This window comes from Petromyzon marinus, chromosome 12, assembly GCF_048934315.1.
Source record: "Petromyzon marinus isolate PM22_M1 ecotype Great Lakes invasive population chromosome 12, UKy_Petmar_22M1.pri1.0, whole genome shotgun sequence".
Classification (NCBI taxonomy): Eukaryota; Metazoa; Chordata; class Hyperoartia; order Petromyzontiformes; family Petromyzontidae; genus Petromyzon; species Petromyzon marinus.
The window spans coordinates 4,489,415-4,513,850 of record NC_133678.1 but is presented as its reverse complement, the minus strand read 5'-3'; the positions used below and the strand labels follow the sequence as shown (position 1 = coordinate 4,513,850).

At 44.4% G+C, this 24,436-nt stretch overlaps 2 protein-coding genes across 8 annotated transcripts in view; one reads left to right on the top strand and one right to left on the bottom strand.

The window, feature by feature from the left end:
- Positions 1-7,286, top strand: part of LOC116941658 (uncharacterized) — a 41,138-nt gene extending 33,852 nt beyond the window's left edge. For all 6 annotated transcript variants that reach the window (XM_076066523.1, XM_076066524.1, XM_076066522.1 and 3 more), the window contains 6 exons: positions 1,711-1,805; positions 3,178-3,277; positions 3,641-3,699; positions 4,519-4,597; positions 5,488-5,544; positions 5,980-7,286. In XM_076066523.1, the coding sequence (XP_075922638.1) occupies positions 1,711-1,805; positions 3,178-3,277; positions 3,641-3,699; positions 4,519-4,597; positions 5,488-5,544; positions 5,980-6,045 (456 nt within the window). In that variant the 3' untranslated portion in view covers positions 6,046-7,286. The remainder of the gene's footprint in view (positions 1-1,710; positions 1,806-3,177; positions 3,278-3,640; positions 3,700-4,518; positions 4,598-5,487; positions 5,545-5,979) is intronic.
- The window catches only part of LOC116941659 (very long chain fatty acid elongase 5), a 35,906-nt gene continuing 18,309 nt past the window's right edge, over positions 6,840-24,436 (bottom strand). For both annotated transcript variants that reach the window (XM_076066525.1, XM_076066526.1), the window contains 6 exons: positions 23,928-24,115; positions 18,878-18,955; positions 17,698-17,869; positions 12,385-12,509; positions 11,154-11,288; positions 6,840-9,710 (listed from right to left, as the gene is read on the bottom strand). In XM_076066525.1, the coding sequence (XP_075922640.1) occupies positions 9,576-9,710; positions 11,154-11,288; positions 12,385-12,509; positions 17,698-17,869; positions 18,878-18,955; positions 23,928-24,115 (833 nt within the window). In that variant the 3' untranslated portion in view covers positions 6,840-9,575. The remainder of the gene's footprint in view (positions 9,711-11,153; positions 11,289-12,384; positions 12,510-17,697; positions 17,870-18,877; positions 18,956-23,927; positions 24,116-24,436) is intronic.

Here is a 24,436-nt window from a genome sequence, read left to right as displayed (position 1 = left end):
AGTGGTGGGGGGTGGTGATGGGGGGGTGGCGGACCCAGAACCAGATCAGGCATTGCTCACGACCGATGTTGACAGTAGTCGGGAATCATCATTGCTTTATTCGTGGAGCAGTGCACTGACCATTGCACTCCCGCTCCACACACGTTACGTGGTTGAAATTTGTCCTGACTTTGGTACCTATAAGTTACTTGTTATGTACAGTGAGGGAAAAAAGTATTTGATCCCCTGCTGATTTTGTACGTTTGCCCACTGACAAAGAAATTATCAGTCAATAATTTTAATGGTAGGTTTATTTGAACAGTGAGAGAATAACAACAACAAAATCCAGAAAAACGCATGTCAAAAATGTTATAAATTGATTTGCATTTTAATGAGGGAAATAAGTATTTGACCCCTCTGCAAAACATGACTTAGTACTTGGTGGCAAAACCCTTGTTAGCAATCACATAGGTCAGACGTTTCTTGTAGTTGGCCACCAGGTTTGCATACATCTCAGGAGGGATTTTGTCCCACTCCTCTTTGCAGACCTCCAAGTCATTAAGGTTTCGAGGCTGACGTTTGGTAACTCAAACCTTCAGCTCCCTCCACAGATTTTCTATGGGGACTGGCTAGGCCACTCCAGGACCTTAATGTGCTTCTTCTTTAGCTACTCCTTTGTTGCCTTGGCCGTGTGTTTTGGGTCATTGTCATGCTGGAATACCCATCCACGACCCATTTTCAATGCCCTGGCTGAGGGAAGGAGGTTCTCACCCAAGATTTGATGGTACATGGCCCCGTCCATCGTCCCTTTGATGCGGTGTAGTTGTCCTGTCCCCCATAGAAAAAAAAACCCCCAAAGCATAATGTTTCCACCTCCATGTTTGACGGTGGGGATGGTTTTCTTGGGGTCATAGGCAGCATTCCTTCTCCAAACACGGCGAGTTGAGTTGATGCCAAAGAGCTCCATTTTGGTCTCATCTGACCACAACACTTTCACCCAGTTGTCCTCTGAATCATTCAGATGTTCATTGGCAAACTTCAGGCGGGCATGTATATGTGCTTTCTTGAGCAGGGAGACCTTGCGGGCGCTGCAGGATTTCAGTCCTTCACGGCATAGTGTGTTACCAATTATATTCTTGGTTCTTTCGGTAAAGTCACGTAGAAGGGAAACAATCAAATAATAAAAATAGTTTTTACTCTTTGTTTTTTTTTGTAAAGTCACGTAGGTAAAATAAGAAAAGAAGAAAATTAAATTACTACGTTTCTTCAGGTGGAACAGTCACTGTCCCTGACAAGCTGAGATTAGGAGCACTCCCTTTAAGAGTGTGCTCCTAATCTCAGCTCGTTAACTGTATAACAGACACCTGGGAGCCAGAAATCTTTCTGATTGAGAGGGGGTCAAATACTTATTTCCCTCATTAAAATGCAAATAAATTTATGACATTTTTGACATGCGTTTTTCTGGATTTTCTTGTTATTCTGTCTCTCACTGTTCAAATAAACCTACCATTAAAATTATAGACTGATCATTTCTTTGTCAGTGGGCAAACGTACAAAATCAGCAGGGGATCAAATACTTTTTTCCCTCACTATATTTGTGGTGTGTAATGGAAGGTTGTATAACTTTTGGTTGTTTAGATGTGTATACTTAATTGTTCAGTTATAGGATCTGTACACACAACTGTATTTTGATGAATGCAATGAACTAACCCGTTATAATACGTGTGACAGGAAAAGTATGACAAAATTGAGGCTTACACAAAGAACTCCCTACGGGTGACTGAAAATGAGATGTCCAAGCTGTGGGGCCAGATGCGACATCGAAGGTATGTGATTGTTAAAACACAATAATAGCCGCAGTGCTAAGTGTGTCTTCAGCTGGGCTTTGTTATCCTTATGAAATGTACTTCAGATTTCTCCATTCACAGGTGCAGCATTAATTGTGATTGCCAGTTGGGGTGGTTTAACTCGGCCCTTCATTTCCAGGGTTGTGCAAATAAGTACCGCTTTGAGAAGTCAACACAGTGTGTGTCCTTTGGATATACTCCTCCCTACCGTATGAATGTAAATCATCACCGGCTCATAGGTGCAAACTGGATTTAATCACAGCATCGCATTCATTTCAATGAGACGCCCACTTCCTTTTTAGTCTTTGGTCTTTATATTGACGTGTGGTTCCCATTATGGTGAATTACAATCGTATTATTTAAAACAATCATCCATGGTCTTAATGCATTGTACTGCTTCGGTTAAACATGTAACAACATTCATAATATATTGTTGGGTTAGGACACAACAATCTGACTAAATTTCTGTCGCAAAACCCACGACAACCTAAATTCATTGTCATGTGTTTTGAGCATCTTAACACGCCAATTATTGTTTTGGCTCACTGGTAAGTCAAATAACAATTCTCAGCCAAATATAGCAATTGGAGTTGATGGAGAGAATGTGGTCTGATCATTACATGGCCTATACCAAAAAAATCCTGAGTTATATTGGCCATTAAAACGTACCTGTTAGGCTACATAAGGATATGGATTTGCATTTATTGAGACCTTAAATTCTCAAAATGCCTTGCCATTGCAAGTTAGAAATGCAAAACGTGGGAAATATGGATAATTTATTCAGGAATAACAAAATAGGGAGGCCCTGGGGGAGAATCTTTGTGCTGCCATGTTGTGCCAGGCAGACCCCAAGAGACATTCCACACCAACACAGCACAGAGGCTCCAGCAAATCCCAGGAGAAATCCCAGGCAAGTGTTGTTAGGAGAAAATCTACATTTGGAGAGAAGGGCCAAGAAAGGGACCAGAAGATGAAGTGGAAACACACATAGGCCTGGTGCAATGGAGGAAAAATAACTAAAATAAAATGAACATGTATGCCATCACCTAAATATTTAAGGATAAGAGAGGAGTAAAGCAAAACTTGAACCGAATAATAAGATATTGCAGTGGTTGTTTAACTGCACATACCAACTTAACTGAATAAAAAATAACATGGGCGCAAAGAACAGAACCAATCGACACATGGGCCATCACCATCATCGCATAGATTTTCTAAATTCCCCTCCCAATATTTGACTTCCTATACTTTAACTGCATAATCGAGATCGATGCGAATGTAATTGCATTGTATTTTATGTATCTTGAAGTGCGTTTATATACGTGTGAAAATGTGTGTTGTGTCCTTCTAGGATTCAGAAAATAAAGCGCATGCAGAAAATTCTGCTTGACGAACTGCAGAATGCGAATGAGGAAACCAAATTGCTTAAGGAGATGGAGAATGAAATGCTGGTACGTATATTCAAGAGGTCGTCATGGCTTTACCTGGTTAAACGTGCGATGATTTATTTGCCGTGTTCAATGACAAACTTATAAGTTGCTTATCTTGTGTACCTCTGTAATTTGTTGTATTCTTTGCATGCACCTGTATTAAAAGGATGTTTTTTTTTTAATAGTTGCACTGGTAAAGTCCAGCTCTGACACGCAGTGACACGGACATGTATTAATGAATAGGTGATACCTTTTTAACAAGAAAGTCAAAGCATGCTGATAAATGAAGCCACTCTTATCAGGTTCTATCTAAACTTGTATTCGATGTATTGCTGCATAACATATGAAGTAGATCCAGTTTAATCATATGATATGTTTCATTAGAACTTTTGGAAGAAACAGGAAAAATCGTTCAAGACCTTCAGGATAAAGCAAGAAGAAAGGTTTGTATTTTATATCAATTCATAATTGTCCATCAAGCCCTATGAACATATCTAAGCTTGTTAATTAAGAAAGTTACATTTATGGAATTTTCACTGATGTAGTTTTTGCCGAATATTAAAAAATGCACTTGTCTTTCATTGCACACTTGTTCAAGTGACGCCGAGAGGCAAGAAGAAACCCTATTAAGAAATACACAAATATACACTCACTGGTTCTAACGGCCTGTGGGTTCCAATAGCATGCTAGACTCTGGTTGGTGACTTATCACAACAGGGGGAGCTGATCTTGAGCACACAATATGATTTAGAAGATGGAGAACCATTCAAATCAGATTGGTCATCAGGGTAATTTGAAAGAGCCTGGCAAAAATATAAACTAATGCAAATGAGTGGCTTGGGAGACTGAGGATAAATTAAGGGGATTGGTGGAGAGTCAGGGAAACATTCTAGAAAGGATCGGGAAGAGGATAAAATGAGTGGAGAGGAAAGGGTTCATGTGGCGCCTGAAGGCAGTAATTTCCTGAAGTGTTGTGTTGAAGACGTAATGAAGTCGGAGTTCAAGGGTTACCTGGGCTGGAACTCCTTGACACTTGCATTGATTAATTTGTCAGGTTACCATTTAGATTAGTGGAATTGTGTTTTTCATTATATTTTTCCCCCAGGAAAACATTTGCATAAAAAAAAAATCTCCCGAAAACCTTTATCTTCATCAAACCTCACAGTGCATTTGAACGCAGAATGTTTATGTCCGGTCTTTTTGTTGTTGTTAGTTATGCAGCCATAGACTAACCTGGTTTAAATACCGGAATTGTTTTCTAGGCTGAAACGAATGCAAAGCCTATTTGTGGAAAGTCAACATCAGTCTGAATATGAAGAGAGGAATATGATTGAAAATGGAGTAAGTATTCTTCATTACATTGTTTCTTCAAGACGTTGCACACTGCTGTCACTTTGCATGGTTTAGGATGTGTACAGCCCTTTTATAACCCACTGCTGGATGAGGGCCTCCTCACACTTGGAGGATCATGGGTTATTTTATATTACTTAACCGTTGAGGGTTTACATGTGGAGGTGTAGCAAGTACAGCACCAACATCTAATGCTTGCCACGCTGCTTTCTTCATAATAAAGTATTTTGGGTCAGATCGCGTAAGTATTAATGTGTCGTTACCCTCCACCACCCGACGCAGCCAGTAAGGTTTGTCACGTAAACAACGCGTGCCAATTAGTTAATACTTCAGCCCACCGGTGTGTTGGAGAGTAAATCCACAACATTTACAATTTAAGTACGACGTTTCGCAGGTAATTACATCCAGCATCAGGCGATTTGCCAGAATAGTGAAGTAATCCACCTGCTTCCGGTCTTAAATAGAGCAAGATGACATCCTAACTGTGAACCCATCAGGTCGAGAGATCAGAGGCGGAGGGGGGTTGTTGCAATTGTATAATAGATTAGTAATCAGTTATTTAGCATATGTTTACTCTGTAAGGAATACAAGTTGTAGGATGTATTACTTAATATGCTTCCAGGCCGCACAATTGTGAATAATATTGGTCGCGAAAGCTTAGTGTTAAACTGTGCTTTCTGCTGCCCAACGACATAGCCACGCAGCCTCTACCAAACAACCTTGATATGCTTGGATGATGGTTGCCAATCCAAGCACTGTGCAGGATCAATTTGGTTTAGTTTCTGAGATGTGATGAGATTGGAAGCATTTTTGGTGATCCATTTGGAAAAGTGATGTTTGAAAGATTTTTTAACACCCATCTTTTATTGCAATTGTTTTAGACTCAGACACTGCGGGAAGAATTGAAAGTCTACCAAGACCGTCTTTTGAATGAAGCTGTAAGTGTGCAACACATTTTAACGCGCTTTTAAAAAAGGTACAGGTGCAGCCCTATAATTACCTGCTCACACCACTACTGGCAGAAGGGCCTTTATTAGGGGTAGCTCTGCCGAGCCCTTCGAGTGAGTATTTGGCCTACTCTTTTATGCTGGCCAGACTTCTTGAAGAGTTGGGAGTACTCACATTTTACCTCACTACATTTGACTTTGGTGTACCTATTAATACTACTGATTGGACAGAGGTGAGAGTATTTGAGATTCGTTTGCTCCCTTGTTTTAACAACTGCACCAGGAGATTCAACCATTGATCTCCCGTGTGCGAATTGTTTCACCATGGCAGCATCTGACATGCCTCTTCCTGGTCTATATTTCACTTACATTGTAAAGCATGGTTTGTAAGGTAACCTTTGGCCCTTTGTCATATTGCTTCTTCAGCAAAGAGAAGAGCTGAATCAAGTTCGACAAACGCTTGAGGCCACATTCACGGCTTCTTACATTTGACGGAAAAGTTCCGGACAAGGAAGAACGGTGTCCACATTAACTACAGGAAGATTGAAGTTGCATTTTCAAAATATACGTATGCCAAATATCTAGATGAATGTTAATTTAATGAGATGTACAATGCTGATATGTACATTGATGAACTTGATCAGTGTGTGATAATTATCCATTGATCTATATTTAATTTTCGGTTATGCCACACACTAGTTTTATGCCAACATTCTTATCATTGACAATGAAATACAAGGTAAAGATGCAGTCCTTTAATTGCTGACTGGGGCATAAAAATATATTGTTGGCATAAATTACTTCGTGACCTAAATCCAAAAACGAATATAGGTCATTGCATTTATTGGCTACAAAAACCTACATTTGAAGTCTGTTGCGAATTATTGCTTATTTAATGGTTAATCCAACATCCTCTTCATGCAAATTTAGCGTAAAATAAAGCTTTTTTCATGGGCAATGTTGCCCATGTTGATTTTTGTTAACAATAAAATTTCTAGTGGTGAATCTTACGCATGTACTTGTTTGATAAGCTTTAGAATTAAACGCTTATGAAAACCTTACAAGCTACGGTGTGCTGCGTAGATATTTTAACTGCGGGATCTGCATGGCTTGAAATGGCGAGGCATTGACGTCACACGATACGCCCTGCTGGTGTTGAATAGGGAAAGATGTGTTCACAGGCAAGTGTCGCACGCAAAAAAAGAAATCGCGATATAGGTTAGAAGTGCGATCTTAGGTCATGGAGAACAACGCGACAATGGCAATTGGCATAGCAAAGTACACGGTTTCATTTGAAGTGCCTTTATTGTGTTTTTTTTATTCCCAGGGCTGAAGCACTCAGCATGATTAGCAAACTTACAAGATCATTAACATTACTTTGTTATTAGCCATACTTTTAATAATCACACTTAAACAGTAGTTTGTGTACATTAAGGCACATGCTAGTCGCACATGCTGATTTTAATAATATAAGGTAGTTTACAATTGTTTAATATATAATATTAATATATTTTTTCATTGCAATTTAGTCCTACAATTATGGTGTGTTTATGAATACTTTCAGGTGGCAGTCAAGTACCATGTGTACAATATTAGTATTGCCTTTTTCTTAACACTTGGAAAAAAAAACTTACTTAATACTTTTTCCATTTCCTGTATATTCTAAGGTCATATTCTTGGTTCTTTCGGTAAGGTCACGTAGAAGGGAAACAATAAAATAATAAAACATAAAACAATAAAATTATCACGACGTTTCGACTGCAACACAAGCAATCATCATCAGGTGTGAAAACCACAAGAAAATTTGAAAAAGTGGCGGTTTTTTAACGTTAGCACCACGGATAGTGATTTGACAGTTTGTTCAGATGGACGAGTCCATCTATGTTTGGAAAAGAGGAGGGGGGAGACGAAAAATAACGGATGCGGTCTGAAAGCCACCTTAAGCGTGATCAATCAATTAAGACCCGAAATGGTTAATCAAATCCTTCCAATGATTGCTAAGCCAGAATCCATCTCCTCGGTTGAAATTGTCTCTATGTTAGTAGATGTGGATAGCTTCATGAACGAATCTCTCATGGTAGCCAGATGGCTTGCAAAGAACCTCTGTCTTGGAGAAGTCAATGTCATGTGAACCGACTGAATTATAACAGTGATCTGCCACGGCCGAGGTGTTGGTCCTACCGTGTTTCAGGTCTGCTTTGTGTTCACGAATGTGGTTCACATGACATTGACTTCTCCAAGACAGAGGTTATTTGCAAGCCATCTGGCTACCATGAGAGATTCGTTCATGAGGCTATCCACATATACAAACACAGAGACAATTTCAACCGAGAAGATGGATTCTGGCTTAGCAATCATTGGAAGGATTTGATAAACCATTTCGGGTCTTAATTGATTGATCACGCTTAAGGTGGCTTTCAGACCGCATCCATTATTTTTCGTCTCCCCCCTCCTCTTTTCCAAACAGAGATGGACTCGTCCATCTAAACAAACTGTCAAATCGCTATCCGTGGTGCTAACGTTAAAAAACTGCCACTTTTTTAAATTATCTTGTTGTGGTTTTCACACCTGATGATGACTGGTTGTGTTGCAGTCTAAACGTCGTGAGAATTGTATTGTTTTATATTTATATTATTTTATTGTTTCCCTTCTACGTGACTTTACCGAAAGAACCAAGAACATGAATCCCTGCAGTCACGAAAGCTTTAAATCAAAATTCAAAGGTCATGTGATAGCTTAAACATTCGCACAACGCACCAACTGTAATATCGAGGTGTGACCTTGACAGGCAACTCTTCCACTGCCTACACGAGGACTAATAATCTCATCACAGATTCCACACCTGCTTGTAAATCACATTGTGATTCACTGAAGGAGAGTGCCGGGGGCCGAGGTGCCCGTTACGGTTGCGTTTAAGTATCGTGTTGCGAAGCTTTCAGAGCCACGTTTTTCTTCCGTTGTAAGAACTTGCATATTAGGGGTATAAGAATACACCGGTTTCTCACCTGTGATTCTTAAGCTCACGGTACTTGACGTTGAATTGTGCGAGAATATTTATTAAATGTATTCATGCGATCCCTCTGCAGCTGCTCGAGGCTGCTACGTTTGCCACAAAAAACATTGATTATTGAATTGAATCGTGGTCCTGAGTCAAAGCAGTTGATTGGATCGTAGTGGGTGGGAATTATTTTATTCCTCCAATACAAATGTAGCCCCAAAGATTGCTCACAGGCATCTTAGGAACTAATTTGGATTCTGTCAACATGATTAGACGGCATACTTATTCTTGATATATTCAGCAATATTAATTGGATAATTTTTTTAGTTGCCATCTTTCATAAAAAAATAACATTTCAACAGAATTGACAGCGGGCTACAACTTTTAGCTTTACAAATATTTACTTGTAAGTTGTTTGAGTTTTAATAATTTGGACTTATTTTTGAACTAAAACATTTTCCCCTGTTTTTCTTAACAACCCCTGTAAAAAATCAAGCTTTTTATAAATTTCCAAAACTATGTAAAATGTCCACCTTGCTGATGACACTGCTGCTCGCTGACATTCCAGCAATGCCAAAATATACATGTCGATTAATTGCTGGCATCGTGAATAATTAACATTCAAGCTTTAAAAAAATCAAGCTACAAAAACTTCACCTTTCCTTACACCGGCAGCCACTTTTAAGGAATTGTATTCATCCTGGATTATTGCGCTTACACGTTCTGCGGCCCCTTACGTGGCTCAAACTCCTGGAATGCATCGCAAAAACCGTCTTGCCCTTGTCGGTCCGGTCAGGCAACCGGTCAAATCATCATTGTGCTTAATTTAGCTTTGCAGGTCAACAAAAATAAAAGTAAAGCGTTTAGTAAAAACAAAGTGAACGCAAGAACATGGCTGACCACGGGGTTCTAGTTTTGGACTAATCGCGTCACGCGTCTCATCGCTGTCGATGTTTCTGCAGTTGCCGTGCGTTTTCACTGTTGCCTGCGGTCATTCGGAAGTCGATGTCTGGAGGGAATCGCCTCAGTCCAGAGCAACCTTCTTGCGAACGACAGTCCTGGTCTCCATGGTGATGGAGTGTCCATTGCTGTAGCCGTTATAATCGCTCTCTTCCTCTCTCGATTTCAAGTGCTGTCTTGAACGACGACTCTTGTATGTCTAGGCCGGACGGGGACGGGATGAGTGAGAACATGAATTGTTGCGCCATTCCCTATTGTGCGTTTCCTTAGGTTGTACCGGAGTGTTGTTCGGCATGATGTCTGACGTTTTGAAGTGTCTGTTACTGAAGAAGCTCCCAAGCAAGTGGAGCGAAACGTCAGACGTCGTGCCGAATAAACCCGCGATACAAACCTGGAAACACCTCGGCGGTACGCAGCACAACCTCGAAAACCTACGTTAACGGTATGCATTGCGTACAACTTTAAATGTCCTTGCAAGAATCCAGTGTGCATTTTTGTGAAATAAAGTTTTAATATCAGAAAAACCTAGGGTTATAAACTGGTACACTTTAAGTACTGAAGAATCGGTGGTGTAGCGTCGTTGCTATGCCATTAAGAGCACCTCGTGTTAGGAATTAAATGAGGCCCATTTGTACGGTTTACCACGTCCCTTTGTAGTTCCACTGATTGGGCCCCTCTGGTTGGTGGGGCCTGGTGCAGTTGTGCTGCCTGCACACTCGATAGCTACAACCACCGATACGGGTGCTTTTATCGGAGCAAAGTTGGATCTGAGAACACAAATGTTTCCGCGTAATGTGCAGAACGTATATTCACGTGTGTGTGTATATATATATACTCCCACCACCTATCGGCATTCTTAAGTGCAGCATTAATCAGAATCTTTATCCTGGAGAAATCCGATGAGCTATGAAGCTCTTTTTTTTTCCACATGTCCAGTAGGGACCATGGAGTCAGAAAGTTACAACAAACAATACACAAACTGAGACCCTTTTTTGTTGCCATTCTCAAGCTATTATTTTTCATACTCTGATACTAGCAACACATTTCCTGCAGATATGACTGCTCAACCCGAGCTATAACTGCTCTAATACTTGGATCGTCTTTGTAATGTTCGCCTTTTGGCATTCTCTGGCCTGACACTGGTTTTGAGACAAGGTCACAAAGAAGGCCCGTCTCTCGTGGAGGCCAATTCGTTTCAAAGACACGGCGTATGTTGCCAGAGGGTCTCTATTTACATGTTTTGCCACAAGAACGTGTGGTTAAAGCAGATCTGATTCCTTGCAATAGTTATCTTATTTGGCGTTCGAACATCTTAACACCTGTTTTATTTTCAGAAAGGGTAAAAACCTATCGAGCTCTCTTCATTTGATACAGCAATTTTGCTGTGACGGTTTCCACCTGAAGACGGAAGCTTGTGTTGCCTCCGAAACGTCGTGATTTAATTTAGTTTTCATTTATTTTACCTATGTGACTTGATCTAAAAAACCAAAGAGTATGAATCCTTGCAGTCACGAAAGCTTAAAATCTAGAATTAAAAACCTATACTTATTTTTTTAAATACAAAAACCGTTATGAAAACATGAGGGGGAGAATGCCTTTGGCCACACTTATTGCCATGACGTAACAACCACCAAAAGCTCACCTTCACATAGAAGTTGATGAAAAACAAGGTGAGGGAAATCATGTAGCCCGTCAGGAACATGAGCCACGGGATGGAGAAGCCACAAGGCCACACGATGGCAGATATCGTCTGCCCAATTGTGAGTACAAACTGGATCTGTAAATTGAAAGCAAATGTGAGGTGGGTGTCATCGACTTGCAGCGAATGCGTTTACCCGTAATTTTGGCCACAATATTCTTACAATCACCAGCTCGGCACCAATCGTGTCTGATAGTTACGCAGCAACGTAGTTGTGCTCATTCAACTGCTGCATAGTATCGTTTGTGCGATGCGTTCATTTACTTTGTGTAGAAAGCACATTTATGATATCCCAAATATCTTCTACATTTAAAATGTTTAAAAAAAAGCACGTAGATGTTGAGGCCTCTTTTTCAACCACTGCCTTCCCACATCTGTGCAGGGTTTTAGATTTTTTTAAAACCATATTTCACCACACTGGTTAGTGCAGTTTGGTGAAGGTGGGGGGAGAGGGTCGTGGAATTGCTGGAAAAGCAAATTAGTGTCGTGTAACAATGGATTTTCCTTTTTAAAAGCTGCCCTGTGCTTCTTCCTGTGTATCTACTACGTGCCTCTTGTCCCCCGTGTCTCTCTCCCCTTCCCTGTGTCTCCCTCCATATTCCCGTATCTCCCCATGTCCTTGGGATGCCACGGTAGCGAAATGTTACCTACCTCGCCTGATATACAGGAGGTCATGGATTCGATTCCAACCCTGAGATGCCTGCTGTATATTGGGAGTTTGCGTGTCTCTCTCCCCGTGTTCGCGTGGATTTTTCTCCTGGTCCCCCGGTTTTCCCCTCCACATTTAAAAATCTGCATGCGTTTAGAGTATTTGGCTGCTATAAAATTCCACGTGATAAGCCACTTAGTTGAGCTATCATTTGTGGCCAGGTAGCTTCTGAAAAGGCGCTATATAGCTCAGTGGGCCTTACTTGGTAAAATAAAAATAGTTTAACTTTAGTAGAGTATCCTTCCTTGCCCTCATTCTCCTCTCATCTTGCCTCTCTCCTCCCAATGTCTTCCCCATGCCCCCTTATATATCCCTTCTCTTCGTGTCTCTCCTCCCCGTGTCTCCTCGCCGTGTCTCCGTCCACCTGCCCGTGCTTCCCTCATTCCCATAGAGCTGTAAACATGACGTTTGATTGAGGTTCACAAAAGACAAATTTAGTGCAAGGGTGTTGCATGAGTGCCTCACCAGCTGTGCTTGAGTGAGATATTTCTTCCACCAGAGGTATGGCCGCATTGCAGGGATAGCCGCCAGCCCGTAGTAGGAGTACATCATGATATGAATGAAGCTGTTCAACATTGGCCCAAAGAAAGCTGCGAGGAGTGAACGTGTTATTGGGACAAGTCAGTGTCTTCAATAAATACATAACTCAAATCATCACAATTCCTATATTTAACATGTTATTATGCATTGTTGTGGAGAGTTAGGTCGTCTAGCAACGGTTTCATTCTGTTGCTGGATGAAGGCTGCTCGATGCAGTGAGGGTTGTTTGAACACACTTGACCATACTTCACCACACCGGCCAATGCTGGTGGGTGAAGGACCGGTTCAGTTATCACTCATCACTGATATTAGCCCGGGCAGTAATTGAACTCGGGAGAGCAGTTTTTTTCTTCATGAAATGGTACGCTTGCCACTGGGCTACCATCAACCTATACGAGGTGCAGGATGGCAGGTTGATGATTTAATTACGCGATGCTCCAGAACAACCCGTGAGGAGTAAAACATGCCTTTGGGGCCGTCCATAAATGACGTCACGCGATTTAGGATGATTTTTGACCACCCTCCCTCGTCACACGGCGTCACAAATAGACCCCCCCCCTCAAATATTACGTCACAAAGCTCTGCCCCCCCCCACTCCCCAAAAAAAATACATGCTTCAAATCGCTTTAAACTATTAAAAGTTGTGCACTTTGATGTGACGTCACATTTCTCAACCCCCCCTCGTCACACATCGTCACAAATCTCTGCCCCCCCCCCCCCCCAAGGTGCGTGACGTCATTTATGGACGGCCCCTTTGTCGTCGTCCCCCCCCCCTCCCCCGATGTTATCCCACTTGCACTGCCAGTGTCATGTATTGGGACAAGTCATTCACTCAGAACTCGCACAGAGCAATACAACACTTCCTGTTACAAAACTTATCTGTGCAAGCGGATACCGGAGATCTGCCTCTGAGATTCCTTCCAGTGACCTCTCATCTACGTTTCCACTATGTATGCATGTTGAACTTCTTTTGCATTGTGCGTAGCCAACCGGGCTTTTGTAAGTCTTGGAGCTGTAAGTGTTGCCAAAACTCTACAGCAAAACCGACTTTAATTTGATGTGTGTGTGTGTGTGTGCGCATCATTGGTGTGTTCAGCTTGGATCATTACATCACTACACTGGGGGGTTCCGCTTAATCAGAGGCAGCAACCTGGATTCGAGCCAAGGCTCTAGAATGTGCCAGGTCGACACTTTCACCTTTCATCCACTGGGCCACCCTCGAACACGGAATGCGTTTAGATTTGTCATGATACGACACGATATCAAATGGCTCAATGTCAGTGTTCTCATCATTCTTTACGTATATATGTACGTATGTTCGTTGAACTTCTTTCGCACCGTACATAGCCAAGCGTACTAATCGGAGGTGTGGGGGAAGAGTAACAAACTAAACGCAAAAAAAACAATTATCAAGAGATTCCTTTTCAATCTAAATGATTGAAAAGTGCATAGCTTCAGTGGCTTCCTCATATCGGAAGGAAGAGCATTCCAGACGGCCGCAGAAAGGCACCTGAAAGCACGCGGTGCGGTGACCGTCTTGAATGTATTAAATGTATTTTAACATGTGCTTTGCTGTACTTGTAGTGTGAATAAAGGTTCCAGTAAAATTTCGTAAAACGCAGGTCACTCGGCATAACCGTGCCATATGTTTTCTAATAGCAAATATTAAAATCCACATCGCTCATAATTGTACATGCCGTCAGTTAGACGAGATAACATTTGTTAACGTCGCTATTAAATTGACGCCACTGTAAAATTGCCACGCTGTCAATTATGCCGAAAAATATTTTGCCATGCACAATTTATTAGATGATAGGCAATTAGTTACCTGTTTCCTCGTTGGGTTTTAAAGCCCATATGATGATAGGTGGAAGACATTTTAATTGAATATAGAGAATGAAGGTTGATTAATTGAATTGATCACAATTCTACGATATTATTCACATCCACGTATCTTCCCCGCTCCGGTCACCTTTGTCAACTGTAATGAAACAAAATTAACGAAAGTTCTCCTTGCGTGACTTTTGCAGCAGAGATGTCTAAGCCAGTCTTACAATTTCCACTTCGTTGTCCAATTACTGCTGCGACAATGCACAGATTTCGATTTAAAGCTTTCGTGACTGCAGAGATTCATATTCTTGGTTCTTTCGGTAAAGTCACGTAGAAGGGAAATAATAAAAAGAAAACAATTAAATAAAATTCTCACGACGTTTCGGCCACAACGCAAGCAGCCGTCCTCAGGTGAAGAAACAGAGCTGTCGGAAAGACAGCGTCCTAACACTGTTCATTAGGACGCTGTCTGTTCAGTAGGACGCTGTCTTTCCGACAGCTCTGTTTCTTCACCTGAGGACGGCTGCTTGCGTTGTGGCCGAAACGTCGTGAGAATTACATTTTATTGTTTTTATTATTATTTTATTATTTCCTTTCTACGTGACTTTACCGAAAGAACCAAGAAAATGCACAGATTCGTCTGTCCTTGGTTTAATGCCTGTCGTCCAAGTCTAGATTTAGTTGTGCAATATAACAACGGAAGATGCTGGCTTCCTCTGGCCTGGCCTGTGTAATCGCACTGTCGTACGTGACCTTTCCCTAGCACTTTTTCCGGTGATTTATTGCAACGTAAAAACACCAGTGGGGTGAATGTGACCGAAACCGTGCTCATTGTTAATAGCCTCGAACCACTGTACCTTCATGAATTTATGAATAAGCTTTAACCCCAACTTCAATTTCACAAGTGGTAATGTGGCACAATTGTACATTTTCCCCTGCTACACTAAACTACTGTTTTTTTATTTTTTAGATGCGTGTACATATATACAAATATGAACCGGGCTTTTCAATGCATAATTACACACATACGAACGGCTGTTTTGTCAATCCACTGCTGGATGAGGGCCTCTCCACGTCATGTGGGTCACGGGGGATGATTTGATCTTTTCTCACGCTGGTCGGTGAGGGTTGGTCAAGGTGTACGTATGCACGTTGAACTTATTTCGCAACGTACGTAGACAACCGTGCTCATCGGGAGCATAGACGTACAGCGCAACAGTGGATTTCGCTGCACTGCTAATTGCTGGTCAGAACGTAGCATAGCCGATGCAGCAGCCTCCTATGACAACCTGGCACACATTGTGGCCGTCCATCTCAAGCACTATCCAAGGCTCAACCCTGCTTGGCTTCCGACAGCTGATGAGATGGGGCATATTCCGGGCGATTTGGTCACAGGCGAAGCCACCGGCTGATTTAAGAATATCCAGAGTGGGGGAAAAAGGTGGGGGGGGGGCTACATTTCAGGCTTTTTAAATGGGACCGTTACATTAAAAGAAAATATATTCGATTTATTTCCTCTGGTAAATATTAATAAAGTAGAAATGTTCTAGGTCTCAAGAAGGAGAGGGGGATGGTAGGGGACCTCCACCACTGGGTGGAACTGAATGTATTGGCTCGGTGGAATTGACGGCGAATAATAACCGGACTGCAAACGACTGCATGTCTTGTTACAGGGCAGAGTTCGCGCCACGGTGACAATAAAACGCCCGCGGCTTTAACTGAAACGGCCAGCGCTGGCGTGACATCACGTGGATTACGCAGACGCAGGCAAAAATGCACTCTTTTCGTTGACAAATGCTTACACATCAGAACCTGGGTGACGTGCAGGGCGCCGTTCCGTGCACGGCGACTTCGAGTGGAGGTGGTTTATCATCCATCGCCAAACCACACAATTTTAGGACTGAAGTTTCCTTTTAATGGCCTGTTAGTCTCTTGATATGACCACACGAGCCTAGTTGTAGTGTGCGATTATATTGCTTCTTCTCGAACGTACGAGCAGAGATAACGTCGGCAGTTGGATTTTCAGTCGCAGCGCAGCGAGCGTTACCTCGTTTTCGGAATGCGCATCAGGTAAGAAGGTTAACGGGTAAAAGTGCAGCCCTGCCAGCACCGCCTGCTCACGCCACTGCTGGCAAGAAGGGCCTCCGCTCGAGGGAGAGCTCCTCTCGAGGGTATTTGGCCTACTCTTCCACACCCGCCAGACGTCTCGGAAGAGGTTGAAAATTCACGCTTCAAGTCTTGTGTCTTATATCCAAGAATGCATTATACTCGCAGTAACCTCCACATGATAGTAACATTAATTGTTTGCAACCCTCTGTAAATCCACCGCTTGATGAAAAAATAAAAACCCTGTCCAGGCCATTTGTGGGTCATGGGTATTTTTGAAACGTACTTTTCCTCGCTGGAGGTGGGTGGGGTGGGAGTCGGGGGTCAGGGCCCAGGAGCGATTGAAATATCACTGCACCTCCGATTGGCACGGTTGGCTACGTACAGTGCGAAAGAAGTTCAACGCTGATGTTGGCCATGGCCAGAAATCGTCGTCCGGTTGGCCAGGTTTAGAACCCCAGTGCACTTAGAACTGCGCCTTGCCACCACTGGAGCGAACCTATTTTGAGCCGAGACTAAAATGTCTCTTTCCCCCAACCCCCCCCCCCCCCCAAAATATTAACACAATTTCAGGAAAGTGCTTTTCTCTTTTGGTCGTCTTTTGGTCATCGCCGTACATTATTTATACACGATGAATAATTGACTCAACAAAGCTGTCATGTAGAGCATTTATATTTCAGTGGCCTCTGTGTGAATAGCATGGTCTGACATGCGAGCACCTTGTGGTGATTTCTTTTACGAGTGCTCGTGGCAGCAAAAAATGTCAGCATAATTCATTAACCCAAGTTGGTGGCATATACGCAAGAGGGCTTGTGGCTCATACGCAGGAGAGTGCTGAGTTGCAGGAAAATAACGATTTATCCCCCCCCCCCCCCCCATTGTAATGCAGCCAATTGTTACGATTCGAGGGCCGTGTTCTTGGGTAACGATTCGATTTGAGAATCATATATGTTTTAGCACGGTTGGTTACGTACGGTGCGAAAGACGTGATGGTTGACCCCACGAGGCCAGCACCGCGTACACCGTATTCTTTACAGGGACAGCTGCCCCTGGTAGGTGGAGGGGGGGGTAGGGTCCCGGGGGTGGGGTGGGGAGGGTCCCCTGGCTGGATAGCAGCAAGGGATCTATTGGTAAGGTTGAGAGTTAGGATGTGATGTTAAGGTGCTTCGAGCGGCTGAGGCAATCAGGCGAAGCGTACGTCTGTTATCCTGGATGCCTTCAAGGAAGGATCGGTGTAAATTCATCGCTCGACCGCCGATCGCCTCGCCGACTCTACCGTGCAGTGCGTGCTTATTTGCTCACTGTGGCCGGTGGGAATCCAGTTCATGACGAACCACCAGATGTTCAGCATGGTCGCGTGGTGGTAGACGTGCAGCACGCTGACCTGGCTGATTTTCTTGCGCAGCACGAAGAACACCGTGTCCATCAGCTCAATGGACTTGGAGAAGTAGTACCACCACAGAACACGAGCCACCTGCGGGAAAGCGACGGAAGAGTCTGGGCGTTTCTTTTGTGAAAACGGTGGCGCCTTCGTTCGTTCGTTCCGAAGTGGGGCAGAGCGCTCGGTCGCTATCGCGCCGTACTCGACAGAATTCAATGTAAAGAGGTCGGGTTGATTGATAACTCACGCCAGTCACCCGCTCACCAACTCACGCCAGTCACCCGCTCACCAACTCACGCCAGTCACCCGCTCACCAACCCACACCAGTCACCCGCTCACCAACCCACGACAGTCACCCGCTCACCAACCCACACCAGTCACCCGCTGACCAACCCACGCCAGTCACCCGCTCACCAACTCACGCTAGTCACCCGCTCACTGACTCACGCCAGTCACCCGCTCACTGACTCACGCCAGTCACCCGCTCACCAACTCACGCCAGTCACCCGCTCACCAACTCACGCCAGTCACCCGCTCACCAACCCACACCAGTCACCCGCTCACCAACCCACACCAGTCACCCACTCACCAACCCACACCAGTCACCCGCTCACCAACTCACGCCAGTCACCCGCTCACCAACTCACGCCAGTCACCCGCTCACCGACCCACACCAGTCACCCGCTCACCGACCCACGCTAGTCACCCGCTCACCAACTCACGCCAGTCACCCGCTCACCAACCCACACCAGTCACCCGCTCACCAACCCACGCCAGTCACCCGCTCACCAACCATAAAGGGAAAATATATGATTAGGAGACGTTTTGGGCAATGGCCCTTCTTCATGGCACTGTATTAACCAGGGTGGCCGTTTGGCTCGAACATGGAACCTCTGCAACAAGGGGCTAATGCGCTATCGGTCCGTCAACTGGGGGAAAGGAAGGACGGAAAAAGAAACGTATAACATCGTCGCCTCACCTGGAGCAAAACTTAGCAAGACCCTCCTGAAAATGGCCTTGAGATCAGGTGAGGTTTTCGTGGGTAAAAAAAAAATAACACGTGTACATTTTTATTAAAGGTTAAAAAAAGTAAATATTTACCTTCACGTCCACGTCACCACTGCTGCGGGTGTTTTGGCATCTGAGGCTGTAGTTTCCCTGCCACGCTCCCACACACAGCTGTGAAGAGAGATAAGGCGTTGCGTGTGACAGTGGTAATCGTCAGTGGCGCGATGTTTAATGTGCTCATAAAAATTACATCACGTTGCTCAACAGGTGCGCGGTGGCTTGATGAGAACTTCATCCAGCAGCGGATTGACCGTGGCTGCTGACAGTTGCATGCAAGAGGACCATTCTGCAGTGACAAACTCAACTAGTTTTGAACATCTCCCCCCCCCTTCTTGCCAGCATGGTGAAGTATGGCCAAACAATACTCCATGACCAACAATGCCACGGGGAGGCCTACATTCAGCATTGGATTGACAAAGGGCTCATTAGTATTGATATATGTTTTATTTATTTATTATTACTGTGCTACCCACAACCTGACCATTTTACAAGATGCAAAGTTAGATTGTTGAGTTTAAATGCCACAACTGCAGCGATCGCCACCACGTTTCCCACGGCTGACATTTGGTGGCGCTCAAAATTTAGTCGGCGGGTAATGTTACATGAAGGTCACGCACGGGTGACAAGCCGAACTAATTGTGCTCCACGCGAGACTCGTGTGAATGTCCTTATGCACATTAATGGTTTAGTGTACACGTGTATAATTATTTAAACAGTCTATTCGAAGTGTCTAGAGCAGACGGTTGAGGTGAGATGTCTTGTCATAATAATAATAAGGACCCAGCGCTCCATTTCTAACTCCTCTGTGACCTTCAATATTTAGTAATTGTCATCAAATATGTATTAAAAACATTTCAAATACAATTATTTTGGCCTTTTCCCATAGTTTTGTCCCCATTGTGCTTTCGACGTCACGAGACAAAGAATCCATTGAAAACTTTCACAGAGCGTCGCAGAATGGTCCATAGAAGCGGATATCACAGAGCTACTTCTGAGTTCTCCAAGAGGCCTCTTGTCCACACCATGGTGGCAGTGCCTTGCTCCTGCCGTTATGGAGTGACTCATGCAGCCAGCTATGGCTGCAAAGTTTGGTCGTACATGTTATTTATATCGTTTATTGTTCAATTTGAATCACAGTTCCCATGATCACTGTTACAGTTTTTATAGCTTTATTTTGGTGATTTTGAAAACGTTTTGGTTTAGCCATGTTTGTTTGTTGGAGTACAGAGTTAGCCTGATAACTTTAATCTACATTGTCTTATGGTTGTTATTGTTTGACTTGCATCCCACTGGGATTTTTGCACACAGCGTTGAAATACGGTCTTTTTTTCTGGAAGACTGCTGTTTTTTCCAGGATTTTTCTGTTGCGTGCAGTCAGTTTAAGATGTTTCTTGTTCATGTTTTTGTTTTGTTGCGGTTGCACCCGAGTCAAGAGCCGCATGGCTCACAGGGTTATACTTAATACATGAAACTGAAAAACTGAAACTCAACCTTTGCCCCACTCCACAGCAACGTTAGTCGCAAAACAATCAAACGGATCATTTAAATTCTCAGGGCAACCTTGTTTGTCGTTACCGAAATTAAGTTGAACGCCACCTTTAACATGATTGCTTATGTGTCCAGTCATTGGTGATTCGGATGAGCCCATGAACTCGCTGCACTTAGGCAGCTGGTTTAAACACGGGCGGTGGTCTGTATTTGAAAGCGGGTTTCTTCGCGGTGCCAGCTTAGTGAGATGACCTCTGAACCACCTGGCCACTTCCATGTCAACTTGTTTGAATCTTGCAAAAAAAATAAAAAAACAGCCCAAACTCTGAATGGACAGTTAATGAACGGCGTTAAGATAGAGGTGTACTCGTGTCGCGAGTCTCTGATGTGCCGGTGCGAATAGGAAACCCATATATATCCTGACACGTAATAATAAATCAGGGGAAATATTACGCGTCTTACGGGCGTGTAATTAGATGAGATGGAGACAGCCTGGAGACGCAGGTCACGCAAGGGAAATGAGCTGAAGGTCGCTTAGAGACTAGATGACTGGATGATGAAGTAAAGGAGATTACTAGGGGGAATCATATTTTTTTTCAACATTGAAAGAGGAGGAATGCCTCAACTTTGAGAACTGCAAAAAAAAATATCTGGCAGAGGAATCGCTTGAGGTCGTCAAAAGCTTTCTGATAACGGGTGAACAAAAATCATAATCCATATCAATTGATGAACCAATGCGGTTTTCCCCCCCCAATGTTCAACAAAAGCTAAAAGCATGAGCATGTGAAAAATAAAATACGAGTAAAAAAATAATATAGATCGAGCCAGTAGTACACCATATTTTTTGGCAGTGATGTTCAAGCCTAACCAAGTGGCCCTTTTCTACCCAAGACAGAATTAAACGGCGTCAAACAAAGAGGGCATTGTGAATCCCTTATGAGAACTACAAGAACCCCGTGTGTGTGTATGTGTCTTTGTGCGCTTGTGTCCCTGACTCGCTGAAAGGAGGAGCCCGGTCATGCCATTCGCTGCTTCTGATAGCGCACAAAAGGCCCGGGAGTGTTGGGACGCGGCCCACGGCTTCGGGGTGGGGGCCTCACATTAACATTCAGGTGGGGTGGCACCGTTGCTTTGCCCGACGCGTAACTGGGAGACCGTCGTTTTACACGCACACACACACCCCCACAATATCCCTCTCTCCCTCAAGATGGTTCTCTTAATCAGCCTCGTGCCCGGTGGATAATTACGAGTACAGCACGGCGCTGGGGTTTTGATTGCTGCGTGCCCCCCCCCCCACCCATCACCGGAAATGTTTGTGGGAGAGTTATGGTGAAGGTTCAAGTTTACTTTTCTTTCACCAGGTGAGTCCAAGAAGAGACTCGTTTACGTAAAGTGACCCTGGGTTGTGATGTCAACATGCGGTTGTTTTGCTCACGCCACCGCTGGCAGGAGGGCCTGCACCAGCATGGCTCTAGAGAACCTCTCCCCCTTCGAGGGTGTTTGGCCTACTCTTCCACTCAGACGTCTTGGGAGGAGGTGGGAGTACCCACACTTTACACCGCCACGTTATTTTCCGATCGTCTGTACGTGTCTACGTTGAACTTCTTTCACAACGTACGTAGTCAAACGTGCTAATTGGAGGTGCAGGGGATGGACAACAAACTAAACGCAAAAATCATTTAAAAAAATGAGTTTTCATTATAGATTTGAAAGTGCATTACTGTGGTGTACTAATTTACTGTATGCTGCTGGGTGGACATAGTTGGAGGGATTTATGAATAAAGTGCCATTGTTTAAACTGCCGTGCCGGAAAATTGAACCAATGACCTTTAGAATGCAAGTCGAGTGTGCTGACCATTGCACTGTGTGCTGTTACCGGACGAATACTTGTAAGGTCGCACTCGTTACACACGAAGTGCTTGCCACAAATGAAGCACAAAACCTTGCTGAGCTCGTCAGGGGGCATAAACCATCACGCGGACTCCGGTCATCCTCGCGGCGGCTTTTGACTAACCATCGCGTGCTTTCAGATGCGCTTCTGCGGCCGTCTGGAATGCACCTCCTTCCGATGTTAGGAAGTCAGTGGAGCCATGCACTGTTCAATTTAGATTGAAAACTCATTTTTTTGAGAATAGCTTTTTGTGTTTAGTTTGTTGTCCTTCCCCCGCACCTCCGTTTGGCAGGGTTGTTGTTGAACTTCTTTCGCACCGTACGTGGCCAATCGTGCAAATCGGAGGCGGTGGGGGAAGGACAACAAACTCAACACTAAAAAGCAGTTCTCAAGAAATGAGTTTCCACATCTAGATTTAAAAGTGCATAGCTCCCAGTGGCTTTCTAATATCGTAAGCAAGAGCGTTCCAGACGGCCGCACAAGCGCATCTGAAAGCGCGCGATGCGGTGACCGTCTTTTGTTCGATGGTCAGCCAAAAGCCGCCGGCTGCGAGGATGACCATCGGAGTTCTCGTGGTGGTTCATGCTCCTTGAGATCAGGAAAGTGAATACCACCTTCGAGCAGTGGTTGTCCTATGTAAAGCATCAACCGCCCTTCCACGGGAATGTGGAATGCCGGCTCAGGGTTGTAAACAGGAATGTATTATCGACCCATACTCGTTTGAGTGGGTAAACGCCTTGAGTTTTAAAGCAAGTAATCTAACATTAATCCTGCTGTTGTTTGACTCGATAAAATTAATTCTAGATTTGAAACGTCGCGATTTAATTTTAGTTGTTTTATTTTCTTTTATTGATTTTTACCTACGTGACTTTACCGAAAAAACAAAAGGTATCGATAACATAACTTTAACGATTAAGAATATTCTCGTGATACTGCATTGGCAGCCATGCACAAGCACAAATAACCAAAACTCAATGCACACATTTATAATAACATCGAACCTAAAGGAAAAGTAATAAAAAGCTGTGACTTCTGGCAATTGCCCTTCTTCATAGCAGACAGCAGCAAGACGTCTCTGCGTTGAATAGGCGCTTTGCTCAGAAGCATCACGCTCGTCTAATTTAGGGCAGTGTTACCGATCAGTGTGTCGACTTTTGGGAGCTATGCTGGGTAGCAAACTGTGCAAATGTGACACTGCGTGACTTTCACTTGACTTGCAATTGCTATATATATACACACACTGCAGATACTGTGACTTTCGCTGAGAAAATGCTGGTCTCTGCAGGCCCATTAAGCGCAGCCAGTGCAATCAATTCCGACACTCGCAGTCAGCAGTGCTTGCGCCTAATGGCCATTTCCCACGGCCACGCCTGATCAAAAGCCTGGGTGTTCCTACGGGATGGAAAACTCCGTACCCCAGGCAATTATAACACCACGAGGTTTTTCTCTTTGACGTTTCGCTCCCCCCCCCCACCCCCATGGTAATATTCCCTTGAATGTCGAGTCGTAAAACAAGAAATGTTTTCCATTCGGAACTCTGCAGCGAGCGGTGCGTTGTCCCCTGGAGTGTCAATGAAAACAAAAATCTTCACGGTTCCAGTTGCTACCATCACCGCTGGCTCCTTGCGGGGGGGGGGGGTGGTGGTGTGGATTGGTGGGGGGGGGGGGGGGGGCTGGCGCGCTGTTGGACACACGCGCGCACACCTGCACGAACATGTAGACGGAGAGGAGCGTGACGAGGAAGTTGTAGACCACCATGGAGGCGCGCAGGCTGAGCGGCTGCCGGTTGCGCATGCAGGCGCTCCCCAGCCAGATGAAGGCGAAGTAGAGGGCGGTGACGGCGGCGGTCGGCACGTACGAGTCGAGCAGGGGCCAGCCGCGGACGCGCGCATCTGCGGCGTGACAGCGGAGGCGGCGGCGCTGGCGTTAAAGGGGAAACCGAGCGATAAAAGGGCTCAGCCCCCCCCCACCTCACTGCCCCCCCCCCTCTCCCTTCCCCTCCACAGTCGATCAGCAACCAGATCGTGTGTGTTGTGGGGTAAAGTGTGGGTTCCGCCATCTCTTCTCTAAGACACCGGGCCAGCACGGAAGAGCAGGCCAACCTCACTCTTTCAGAGCTCCCTCGAGCGAAGGCCATTCTGCCATCAGTGGTGTGAGCACATGCGGTCCCAGGGCTGCACCTGTAGCGCCTTTGCCCACCTATAGCTGTGATC